The sequence below is a fragment of the Cervus elaphus genome, chromosome 33, assembly GCF_910594005.1.
Source record: "Cervus elaphus chromosome 33, mCerEla1.1, whole genome shotgun sequence".
NCBI lineage: Eukaryota > Metazoa > Chordata > Mammalia > Artiodactyla > Cervidae > Cervus > Cervus elaphus.
Genome location: NC_057847.1, coordinates 8,590,330 through 8,603,436, shown reverse-complemented (window position 1 = coordinate 8,603,436; position 13,107 = coordinate 8,590,330). Strand labels below are relative to the sequence as shown.

The 13,107-nt window shown below is 53.6% G+C and overlaps 1 protein-coding gene and 2 pseudogenes across 1 annotated transcript in view; all 3 read right to left on the bottom strand.

Annotated features, from left to right (window-relative positions):
- Positions 1-7,108, bottom strand: part of LOC122688281 (liprin-alpha-4-like) — a 32,503-nt gene extending 25,395 nt beyond the window's left edge. The window contains 1 exon segment of the mRNA XM_043894179.1: positions 7,070-7,108. Within this exon segment, the coding sequence (XP_043750114.1) occupies positions 7,070-7,102 (33 nt within the window). The 5' untranslated portion in view covers positions 7,103-7,108.
- LOC122688772 lies at positions 6,143-6,261 on the bottom strand (annotated as a pseudogene).
- Positions 7,109-12,567: 5,459 nt separating the features above from the next.
- On the bottom strand, positions 12,568-12,686 carry LOC122688771 (annotated as a pseudogene).
- Positions 12,687-13,107: the final 421 nt, after the last annotated feature.

Sequence of the window (13,107 nt, the reverse complement as noted above, 5' to 3'; positions counted from 1 at the left end):
GCCTCTTGTTTTCCCGGGATCAAATAAAGATGATCAGTATAATTACTGTGATGCTTACATGTGGCCTCAGATGAGAGAAGACACCCAGGGCTTCCCCACTTCCAGTTACAGACGCAAGCAGCTTGTAGGTCAGCCTACCCAGAGCTAGAAAAGCTAAATACATTTTAAAAGAGGTCCTCAGGCAGCCACAATCCAAGATTTCAAGCACTAGGGAAGCCCAGTGAGGGAGCTGGAGACTGAGAGGGCCGCTCCTTCCCCCGGGGCATCTGAACAAAGCTGATTCTGCGAACGAAAGGCAGGGGAAAGTCCAGCAGAGGGGACTGGGTAACACAGCTCTGGACGGTTCCTCGGGCTGGGAAGACAAACATATGAGCACAGGCCTGACAAGTCAGTCCGGATGGTAGAGACCAATCTCCCCAAGAAAAGTTGGGCACAGAAAACGTACCCAACACTCTGCCCAAACTGGCTGAGCGCTGAGTATCAATCACCTCGTGGTCTTCAGGAGGCGGACGGTGAGATTCAGGACCTGCCGAGAAGGAGGGGCCCTGGGAGGGCCCCCAGGCTTCCAGACGGGGACGCTGGAGGGCTCCTCCCTGGGGTCGGGTGGGGGGAGGCGGGGAAGCTGGGTGAAGGCTGCTGAGACTCAGCTTACAAGGACCCCCCAGCCTCAAGTCACTCAGGCCCTGAGTGAACAGAGAGCTCTGTCCCCACTAGAGGTCTACATCAGAGGAAAGTCTGGAGAAGACAGCATCACTCAGGACCTCTAGGGTTTTCCAAACATAGTGTCCAACATGCAACCAACAAAGCAAAAAAGGGTGTAACAACAAACAGGACCAAGAGAAGAAGAACTGAAACACATCCAGAGGTAGCAGATGTCTATCAGAATATCAGAGGTATGCTAGAGGTATCAGATGCAAACGTCACCAGTTCAAAAAATATACTTGACCAAAGGAGAAATTTCTGAGAATCAAAACCAATGCTACAACGTTAAAATAACAGGGACTGAATTTAAGAACTCAGTCTCTGGGCTTAACATCAAACTGGACGTAGCTGAAGAGAGGATCAGTGAACTGAAGGATGGATCAGTTAAAAATATATATATAAAAGGGAAAAAAGTATAGAAAGAGCCCGTTGTGAAACTATGTTGTTAAAAGCTATAAATGGGTCCCCTTATGAGGGCGAAAAGACAGAAAGGGGAATAAGAAATGCCTCCAGGGGTTGGAACTAAAGAGCCTCTTGATGAAAGTGGAAGAGGAGAGTGAAAAAGCTGGCATAAAACTCAGCATTCAAAAAATGAAGATCATGGCATCCGGCTCCATCGCTTCATGGCAAATAAATGGGGAAACAATGGAAACAGTGACAGACTTTATTTTCTTGGGCTCCAAACTTACTGCAGATGGTGAAATTAAAGGACACTTGCTCCTTGGAAGGAAAGCTATGACGAACCTAGGCAGCATGTTAAAAAACAGAGACATTACTTTGCCGACAAAGGTTCATTTAGTCAAAGCTATGTTTTTTCCAGTAGTCATGCATGGATGTGAGAATTGGCCCATGAAGACAGCTGAATGCCGAAGAATCAATGCTTCTGGACTGTGATGTTGGAGAAGACTCTTGAGAGCCCCGTGGACTGCAAGGAGATCCAACCAGTCCATCCTAAAGCAAATCAGTCCTCAATATTCACTGGAAAGACTGATGCTGAAGCTCCAATACTTTGGCCACCTGATGCGAGAAACTGACTCACTGGAAAAGAACCTGATGCTGGAGAAGACTTAAGGTGGGAGGAGAAGGGGACGACAGAAGACCAGGCGGTTGGATGGCATCACCGACTCGATGGACATGAGCTTGAGCAGGCTCCGGGGGCTGGTGATGGACAGAGAAGCCTGGCGTGCTGCAGTCCATGGGGTCGCAACGGGTCAGATGCTGAGTGACGGAACTGACTGGCACGGACGGGGGCAAGAGTTGGCTCAAGAATCAGACTATTGACTCAAAAGTGAAAACCACACATTGGTTTCAGCAGCTCTGCAGGTGCCTGAGGCGAGAAGAAAATGTTCCAGCGCTCAGAGGAAAAAAGGTGTGGCTTTTAATGGCACAGCAACGCCGAGAGCTGACTTTTCAAGAACAACGAAGTCAGGAGATCATTGACGGGCGCCTGTAAAATGCTGAAAATAAACACCGCCAACCTGGAGTTCTACACCCAACAAAAACACGCTTCCAAAGGGAAAGAAAATAAAGACTTTTAGGGCAAATGGAAATGACACAACTCATCACCCACAGACATGAACTAGAAAGATATTAAGGCCGGGCTTTGGGAAAAAGAAAAGTAGTCTCTGACTGAAATATAAAAAACAAGTAAAGACCAACCATGAGGTAATTCTGACAGTACACATTAACTCTACAATCATGACAACACCAAAAATATATCTACAGTTTTAAAGGATAACAGTGACAAGGAGGAAACAGCCGTGTCAGGGAGGCAGTAACAGCACTAAATTAGACTTAAATGTAAACCACACGCCGTATCTGCGCACGCTCACCCAACCACCTGGCAGAGGAGGAAGAACTAGAAAAGCACCTCATCCTTCTAACAGAAGGCCCGAGACAAGGACACAGAAGAGGCGGGACAGACAGAAAACAAACAGCAACACGCTGTCTGCACACGGGAACATCAAACTGTAAACAGAGCAAAGGTTCTCACGGAAAGATAAAACGTGTCAAACTGATTAACATCAAAACTCTACACTACGGGAACATCAAACTGTAAACAGAGCAAAGGTTCTCACGGAAAGATAAAAAGTGTCAAACTGATTAACGTCAAAACTCTACACTACGGGAACATCAAACTGTAAACAGAGCAAAGGTTCTCACGGAAAGATAAAAAGTGTCAAACTGATTAACATCAAAACTCTACACTATGGGAACATCAAACTGTAAACAGAGCAAAGGTTCTCACGGAAAGATAAAAAGTGTCAAACTGATTAACATCAAAACTCTACACTATTCACAGGGGTGCATGTGAAGATGGAAGACCACAGACAGGTGATACGGAAAGATACGCAGGCAAACAAGGACAGAAACCTGATGTGGCAATATCACTGTCAAACAGTGCCTAGAGTAAGAAGCATTCCTAGCGATAAAAGGAAGCATCTCATACTGATACAAGTTCCGTCTACCAAAAAGATGAGGATTCTAAATTTGAATGTACCTAATAACATAACCTCAAAATATCAATACATAAAAACTGACAGAAACAGAAAAGGAGTAACAGCCAGGTTCACAATCGCAATGGCAGAGGTTAAAGACACATCTCTCATGGAACTGGGCTCCCTGGTGCGTGGTCACCTGCAGCCATGAAGGACCTGAAGTGCGGCCGGCGCTGCGCTGAGGCGTGCTGCACACGTGAGACACGCACTGGAGTTTAAAGACGCAGCGTGAAGAAGAGAACAGAAACTGATTCACTGGGTTCCATCATGCTGATCACACACGGAAAGGGTACCGCTTTGGGTGTGTTAAAATAAAACGTATTACAGATGATTTCACCTACTTCTGTTTTACTCAACGTGGCTACCGAAATCTGAATTATATGATTGACAAACCTGATCTAAGTGATACGCACGGAACACTGCATTCCCCCTGATACGCATGATTTTCAGGGGCCCAAGGAACATATAACAAAAGGAATATATATTGGGCCACCAGGAAAGCTCGAATTATTTCAAAGGACTGAAATAATGCAGGGTATGCTTAGGGATTGCAATGGGCTGACGGTCTATGTGCCCTCAAACTTCACCCCGCACGTGGAGATGATACTCAGCGGCAGGGACTCTGGGAGGGGTCAGGTCAGGAGGGAATGGGCTCCTGTGATGCGAGAACAGGGAGAAGCAGCAGGCAGTCTAGGAACCAGGAACCAGGCCTCACCAGGCGTGGCACCTGCTGGTGATCTTGGGACTGCCCAGCCTCCAGTACTCTAAGAAACAACTTTCTCTTGTCTAGCAGCTAGTCTACAGTATTGGTAACAGTAGCCCAAAAAGCCTAAGACAGGGCTCTTCATGGAATTAAGCTAGGAATCCAAAAAGGGTCACTAGAAAAACCTTCCCAAACATTGGGAATTTAAAGGACATACTTCTTGAAGAACTTCATGAATAATAATTTTAAAAAACACAACGAAAATTAGAAATACTTTTCCATAAAAGATAATGAAAGTCTGGCTTATTCAAACTTGTGGGACCCAGCGAACTATGTTTACAGGGTCTTAAAGCCTTAAACACATATCCTGGAAAAGAAGGAAGGCTAAAAATCAATTAAGCCTCTATCCCAAGAAACCAGAAAAGAAGCATAGCAAACGACACACAAGGTAGATGGGAGAAAAAGGAGCGGAAAATAAGGAAACAGTAAGCGCATATGAATATTTTTAAAAAACAATGCCAAAAGTTGGCTCTTTGAAAGGATTGATAAAAATGATAAACCCCTAGAGAAACTGATTAAGAGGCAGGGCACAAATCACCAATATCAAGGATTTTTAAAAGTGGAGACAACCCATCTTGCAGACAACAAAAATATTATGAACTTACTATTTACGTCACTTACCAATTGCAGAGTCTGCTGGCCTCACTAAATTCTTAGCACTGGGAAATGATTTACCTAAATAGACCCAAGAAGACATACAAAATCAGAAATTTTTATTTGCATGAAAAAAATTAAATCTGAAGTGAAAAGCCTCCCCACAATGAAACCTAATTGTTTTGTCAATCAATTCTTCCAAAAAGCCAGGGAAGTAAACAGCAATCTCACAGGAACTCTTGCAGTAAACCAGGAACACTCTCCTCCTTGTTTCATAAGACTAGCATAACCTTGATACTAAAACCAACAAGGAAAAGAAGTACAAGAAGGTCAAATTGCTGACTCTGAGTAGAGATGCTGCTGCTGCTACTGCTAAGTCACTTCAGTCGTGTCCGACTCTGTGCGACCCCATCCCTGGGATTCTCCAGGCAAGAACACTGGAGTGGGTTGCCATTTTCTTGGGGAACTTTCAAGACAAGACTCTTTAAACATGTCCAGAATTCACTTCATACCTTTGCCATTTCCTTCTCCAGTTTATAACAAGTACGCGTCCACAAAACCTAGAGAGGCCCAAAGGAAGACAGGTGGGGTGTATAAAAGCCTCAGCACTTAAGACTCAAGAGACATAAAAACTTCCCAGCCAAAGAAATGAAAGTCTGATGGTGGAAATCGGAAGAGAGATATGAATAGCTTTGGGACTACACAACGGCCCCTGACACCTCAATGTAGGGGAGGCTCATGGCACAGACACTGAGTCTTTGGGTAGGAGTGAGATGGGGGGTGAAGACAGAGGTGGCTGCAGCCAGGCGCATTAAGAACCTTAAGAACCGTGCATTGCACCTCCCTTTCGCTTTGACTTGCCTGCCGGTCAGGCCAGCCGGCCACACCTCTCCAAGGGTCGTGGGCTAAACTTGAGCCGCACGACCTGCGACCGGACTCCGGTCCGGTCTGCATTGGCATACGCCGCCGCCACTCTACCTACATCCGCCCTGTTCTTCACTGGACCACGGGTCTTTTGAAACCGAACGTGAGGGTTGTGAGGGTGGTCTTTGCGAGACTAGGACTCTCGCCCCTCTTTCTGAGTCTCCCTTCCCTGTGCTTTGCAGCTCTTCACCTGTCCGGGGCAGGGTGCGGGGTGAGTCTGTGTGTCTCTGTGTGTCTCTTTGTGTGTCTGTGTGTCTGTGTGTGTGTGTGTGTGTGTGTGCCCGCGGTCGACTGGGAGTACTGGGCTGGGGCTCGGGCTGGGGCAGCCCCTGGGATTGCCTGAGGCATGCCAAGGGAGCCCCAGATGGAGACCCGACTGTCATCTGGTTTCCTGGAAGCCAAATTCGGAGGCAACCCAGGCCTGCGGCGGGAGTCGGGGCCCCGGCCACCCACCGGGGGAGGGGCTGGGGCTGCGGGGACCCAAGAGTTGGGCCGCCGCTGTCTTCCAGGGCCGCCGGCAGGGCGGCTGGCTGGCTGGCCGGCCGGCTGGAAGGCAGGCGACGGCTCTGAGCGCGCCGGGTGCGAGGGGCCAGGGGCAGGTGGGGCTCGGGGCGGCCAACCGGGCCGGGGGAGCCAGGGCTAAAGGACAGGGGAGGCAGGAAGCCTACAGCACCCGGTATTCCCAGGCGGTCTCCCACCCAAGTACTAACCAGGCCAGACCCTGCTTCGCTTCCCAGATCAGACAAGATCTGGCGCGTTCAGGGTGGTATGGCCCTAGACGGAGGTGGCTGCAGCCAGGCGCCTTAAGAACCTTAAGAACCCTGCGTTGCGCCTCCCTTTCGGTCTGACTTGCCTGCCGGTCAGGCCAGCCGGCCACTCTTCTCCAAGGGCCGCGGGCTGCACTTGAGCCGCACGACCTGCGACCGGACTCCGGTCGGCCAGTGCCGGCAGCCCTGCGGCCGTCCGACGCCGCCCGGCCTCCGCACACCGCCAAGCCCGGCCAGAACCCGCCTGGCCCGGCCCGGGGCCCCGGAGGGCTTCCTGGACCCCGAGTGGCCGGCTGGCCGTGCATGCCTGGGCCTGGGGTTGGGGTGAGGGGCGCGGAGGTCTCGGCGCCCTCCCGCCCTGGGCCTCTCCAGGCCCGCCCCCTGTCGGAGCCCGCGCCCACCCCCACCCACACCCCCACCCCCACCCCCCGCCCCACTCGCCTTCCAGGCTCAGGGCCACGTGGCCCCGGAGGTGTCTGATTCGGGCCCGCCGCGGACCGCGGCCCTCGGCCCTCGGTCCTCTGAGCCTCCCGCGGGTGTAGGCGTAGCACAGCCGGGGCCCTGAGCGCCCATCCTGCCCGGCACCTGCCCGGGGCCCAAACCCACCGCAAGCCCCCGGCGCCGTCCACCGGAGCGCCTCAGCCCCGCCCCTTCGCCCCACCGCGGCCCCCCTTGTCCCCACGCCGCCCGCCAAGCATGGGACCTTCCTGAGGGCCTTCACACTCTTCCTTAAGGAGTTCTACGTGAATTGAAGACAGGATCTACTGGATTGTCACCAACTGCTAAAACAGACAGACAACAGTTACTTTGATCCTTCTTGCCTTACTGTGAGCTGTGACGGTAGGGAACCTCATGGCTGCTGCACTCAACGCTTTCATTCATTCTCTTGTTTCAAAACAGGGATTCATTGAGCTGCATGGGAGATGAATTCTGTCATTAGAAACGTTGCCACCAGGCTTAAGAAATATATTTATAACTCATTTCTTTCAGGAAACAGGTTTCAAGATCTCCATCAGAAGTCTTTTATTAAGATAAATCACAGCTTTGTCAGGTTCTCCAGAAGTACTCTTATTTTTAACTCCCAAGGAGAAGCGCAGTAATAGAACTAAATGAACCTAGTAGGTTATTTTCTCTCTAATGGCACCTGTCTTTATTCATAGGAGTCCGGTCTACGTATTTCCTGGGCTTCCCTGGTGGCTCAGGTGGTGAAGAATCTGTCTGCAATGCAGGAGACCTGGGTTCCACGGCTGGGTTGAGAAGATCGCCTGGAGAAGGGAATGGCGACCTCTTCCAGTATTCTTGCCTAGAGAATTCCACGGACAGGGGAACTTGGAAGGCTACATAGTCCATGGAGTCACAAAGACTCGGACACAACTGAGCAACTAATACACGTATTTCTTACTATTTGCTTCGTAGAAGCAATCGTTCATAGCCTTTTATAGCACTTTCTAAAGAACGTGTGGTGCCTTTTTCTTTGTTGTAAGCTGCACTAGGTCTTGGTTGCCACACATGGGATCTTTAATTGTGGCGTGCAAACTCTTACTTGCAGTGTATGGGATCTAGTTCACTGGCCAGAGATGGAACCCAGGCCCCTGCATTGGGAGCAGCCACTGGATGACCAGGGAAGCCCTCTAAAGAACTCTTCAAGTGCAACTTTCTGGATGTTCGCAGCAGCTCCGGGCAGTCCTAGTGATGACACTGTTCTGCACTCCCGAGCCCGTGTCCTCCCCGAGGGACACAGGGGCCAAGCGAGCAGACAGATGCTACCCCAGCGTCAGACCGCAGGGCCAGACTGGCTGTGTGAACTCCCTTCCAGTGATGTCCTCTTTTTACCGTTCCTCTGGTAAATTCAGTACTGTTTTCCTTGGAGCGTGTGTTTAAAAAGGAAATCCTAGATGTGTTCCAACATTACTGCCCACTTTGAGGTGGACTGATATCTACCTAGGACTTGTTTATTAAACCCACCTGCCTGAGTACTGTGACTTGACTGGAGTTTTCTTGAAGTCACTCCTGAAGCATTGTGATGGTTTTGTCTGACATTAACAGATTTTTAAAAATGATACGTGTTGGCGTATGGCTATGAAGAAAGGGGAGAATCTGTTGCTATTGCAAACCAATTATGGAGGCAACTTAAAAAGGAAATCTGAATTGTAACTATGTTTCTATTTATGTAAAATACGGTCCTTACCTTGCAGTCTGTAGTTGATGTGCACAGACACAGCAGTGGCTCGCGGGTTGCTCTTCTGCCATCTTCCTGTCCTCCTTCAGTCCCTGCATGTGTATAGGAACTTCAGTGAGATAATGGGGCATTTAACAGAGATTGCTCTGCGCAACACTGTCTTTAGTGTTTCTATTTTAAATTTGCTAGGCGGTTAATTTATATGCAAATAAAAGACACAATAAGAGAGTTCTGTGCCTATTGTGTATACGTAACCTGAAAGTAAATGCAGGATATTGATCCCAGAGGGAAAATAAGTTAGAGCGTCTGTGTTCAAAGATGTTTGAAAGTTCTTATTTCAGGCTGAACCGTTGTTGGTGACCCGTGAAAGTCGCTCAGTCATGTCTGACTCTGCGAACGCAGGGACTATACAGTCCATGGAATTCTCCAGGCCCGAATACTAGAGTGGGTAGCCGTTCCCTTCTCCAGGGGGTCTCTGCAACCCAGGGATCGAACCCAGGTCTCCTGCATGCCAGGTGGATTCTTCACCAGCTGAGCCACCAGGGAAGCCTGAACACTTATCAGCAGTTAAGGATTTCACAAATGCTAGATTGGAAAGATAAAATAATAATCCTGCTACATTAAAACAGATTTTCTTAAGTTCAAATTTTTTCAATGCAGTTGTAGGGAAGAAGTCTTTCCCCCTTATGGACATATCAGTATGTTAATGCCTAAGAAGTCCTTTTTCGAAAAGTTACAAAAAAGAAAAAAGGCGGAAAATTATGCCAATAAGGCACCACATGATGATGCAAAAAGATGGATACAGACAAGGAAAGAAGGAATAAAAACTAAGCATTATGCTAATGGGAAACCATCAGGCAAGTTAATTCGGGGGGCGGGGGGAACCTAATGGAAAACACTTGCTTCTATGCCATAAACCATCTTCGAATTCAGGTTTCATTGGATTTTTCACGATAAACGTTTCATCACCTATACGTTGGCTTGTTGTCTACTTTGTGCAAAAGCCTGGAGCTCCTAACTACTAGGGGGTCTCCCATCCAAGTACTAACTAACCCTGCTTAGTTTCCCAGATCAGAAGACATCTGGCCCGTTCAGGGTGGTATGATCTCATCAGAGGGAGGCGGCTGGCGCCAGGCGCCTTCAAAGCCCTGCGCTGCGCCTCCCTCTCGCTCTGACGTGCCGGTCGAGCCAGCCCGGGCCGCACCTTCCCACGGGGCGCGCGCTGCACTTGAGCCGCACGACCAGCGACCGAACTCGGGCCGGCCAGGCCCGGCAGCCCGGCCGACGCCGCCCCGTCCCCGCACACCGCCACCCTGGCAAGCAAGCCTGGCCCGGCCCGGGGGCCCGGAGGGTTGCCGGGACCACAAGCGGCCGGTCGGGCGTGCAGGCCTGGGCTGCGGGTTGGCGTGAGGGGCGCGGAGGTCTGGGCGCCCACCCACCCTGGGCCTCTCCAGGCCCGCCCCCCGCTCAGGTCCCGCACCCACCCCTCCGGATCGCTGCTCAGGCCCAAGTGGCCCCAGAGGTGTCTGGCTTGCGGGCGGGCCGGCCGCCGCCGGCGACTGGAGCGCGGCAGCCCCGCCCCTTCGCCCGACCGCGGCCCCCCTTGTCCCCACGTCGCCCGCCAAGCACAGGACCTTCCTGAGAGCGGACGAGCGACAGGCAGGGGCACGGACACGGACACACACACAGACACTCGCACCCACCCAGGCCAAGGGAGACAGCCGGCCGGCGCAAGCTCCTCAGCCAGAGCCAGACCCAGAGCGCCTGTGAGAGGCCGGGGGTCAGGAGACTCAGAGGCAGAAAGAGATGAAGGTTCAGAGACAGACTCCCAGACGGCCAGAGGGAGATGAAGACAGACACGCGCGCGGACACACACACACACACACACACACACACAGACACACACACACACACACACACACACATGGAGACAGACAGAGGGAGACAGACCGACTGACGGAAGGCAAACGGGAGACAGACACGGGAGAGAGGATGGCATCCGATCCGAGACAGACACACTGGCACAACCGTGACCACCCCAGAGAGAGGCCCTGCGGAAGAAGCCGCTTCCCCAAGGGAGGGGGCGTTCCCTTGGGGCGGCCCAGGCTGGACGCGGTGCCCCGGGGCTGGCAGTGCCCCGTGGGGTCCCCAAGACTTCCTCGCAACCGAAGTCTCAAAGGTCCCCTTCAGCTTGGCTCCCTAAGGCAAGACCCAGCCCCCGCCCCCAGACCAGAGGGTGAGTGTGTGAAAGTGTGTGTGTGAGGGTGTCGGTGGGCGAGGCTGTGGTCAGGCCGACTGGGGGCCGGGTGCACACCCACGATGGACGGGGGAGGGTGTGGAGGCGTGGGGGTGGGGCTGGGGGTGGGGAACCTGTGTGGTCCTCTTGCTGTCTCTCTCTCCCTCTTTCTTCTTCTTCTTTTTTTTAAAGGTAAGATGTTTTTATTGAAATATTGGGACTATTCTCTGTAGAGCAGCAGTCTCACTGAGAGGCAGTTTTGCCTCCCAAGTAACATTTGACAATGGTTGAAGACATTCTTGATTGTTAAATCTTGGGGAGGGGTGGTATGAGTATCTCCTGGGTAAAAGACACAAATGAAAAATACTTCGGTTCAATTCTAAACACAGAGAATGTGCCAAATTCTCAAGAAACATTGTTCATACACTTAATTGACTTAATTTCCAAGGTCCTTATGCCTAGAGTAAGTAATCCAGAAACCACACCGTTTCTCACCTAGCTTTACGCGGGACACGTGGGAGAACAAAAAGGAAGGTTTCACTCCATTCAATGACCTTCGTTTTCTCAGATGCAGTTTTCATAAGCTCACAAACTCCCGACCCACTCACCCTCCCCTGGGGTTGCAAATCTCTCCTTGGAGAAGCCAAAACAAAGAAAGCCCAATCCCGCACGGTGATCAGCGAAGTGCTGAGGAAACCCTCCCTCGGGATTTCAAGGCGCTGCTCCCGCAGAGGGCCTGCCCACCTAATCACTGCCGGGCAAATGAAGGAGTCCAACCTGCTCGAGAAACGCTCACTCAAGGGAGGCTCTGACGCCAGAGCCCCGGGCCCAGACCCCACAGACAGCAATCCCTCCTCAGAGCCTCAAGGGCCAGGCCTCGGGGCCCGCTCCCCCAGGGCAGAAGGTGCGCGATAGGGCGCGAGACTGGGGCGCCGAGAGGGCCTGGGACGCCCCGCGCACCCGCCCACCCGCCATCCCAGAGTGGAGGAGGAGCCCGCCGGTCTCCGGCCTCCACCACCCCGGCCCCCGACTTACCGCGGTGCGCTGGGGGAGGGAAAGTGTCAGGAGTGAGGGGCTAGGCCGCACCACCACCCGCCGCTCAGAGAGCAGCGCGCGGCCGCCACGAAACCGTCGCCGCCGCCGTCTCCAGCACCGATACCGACCGCCGCCGCTCCGGGCGCAGCGCGTAGGGGGCCCGACTGCGTCGCACGCCGCCCGCCCGCCGTCAGAGGCTCGCTGCGCGGACTCCGCCCTCGCTGTCTGTGCATTGGCTGACTCCGCCACCACTCTATCTACATCCGCCCTGTTCTTCACTGGACCACGGGTCTTTTGAAATCGAACGTGAGGGTTGTGAGGGTTGTCTCTGCCAGACTAGGACTCTCTCCCCTCTTTCTGAGTCTCCCTTCCCTGTGCTTTGCAGCTCTTCACCTGTCCTGGGCGGGGTGTGTCTGTGTGTTTCTGTGTGTGTCTTTGTGTGTCTCTGTGTGTGTGTGTGTGTGTGTGTGTGTGTGTGTGTGTGCGCGCGCGCGCGCGAACGGTCGCCTGGGAGTACTGGGCTGGGGCTCGGGCTGGGGCAGCCCCCGGGACTGCCTGAGGCATGCCAAGGGAGCCCCAGATGGAGACCCGACTGTCATCTGGTTTCCTGGAAGCCAAATCCGGAGGCAACCCAGGCCTGCGGCGGGAGTCGGGGCCCCGGCCACCCACCGGGGGAGGGGCTGGGGCTGCGGGGACCCAAGAGTTGGGCTGCTGCTGTCTTCGAGGGCCGCCGGCAGGCCGGCTGGCCGGCCGGCTGGAAGGCAGGCGACGGCTCTGAGCGCGCCAGGTGCGAGGGGCCAGGGGCAGGTGGGGCTCGGGGCGGCCAACCGCGCCGGGGGAGCCAGGGCTAAAGGACAGGGGAGGCAGGAAGCCTACAGCACCCGGTATTCCCAGGCGGTCTCCCACCCAAGTACTAACCAGGCCAGACCCTGCTTCGCTTCCCAGATCAGACAAGATCTGGCGCGTTCAGGGTGGTATGGCCCTAGACGGAGGTGGCTGCAGCCAGGCGCCTTAAGAACCTTAAGAGCCCTGCGTTGCGCCTCCCTTTTGGTCTGACTTGCCTGCCGGTCAGGCCAGCCGGCCACACCTCTCCAAGGGCCGCGGGCTGCACTTGAGCCGCACGACCTGCGACCGGACTCCGGTCGGCCAGGGCCGGCAGCCCGGCGGCCGTCCGACGCCGCCCGGCCTCCGCACACCGCCAAGCCCGGCCAGAACCCGCCTGGCCCGGCCCGGGGCCCCGGAGGGCTTCCTGGACCCCGAGTGGCCGGCTGGCCGTGCATGCCTGGGCCTGGGGTTGGGGTGAGGGGCGCGGAGGTCTCGGCGCCCTCCCGCCCTGGGCCTCTCCAGGCCCGCCCCCTGTCGGCGCCCGCGCCCCGCCCCACTCGCCTTCCAGGCTCAGGGCCACGTGG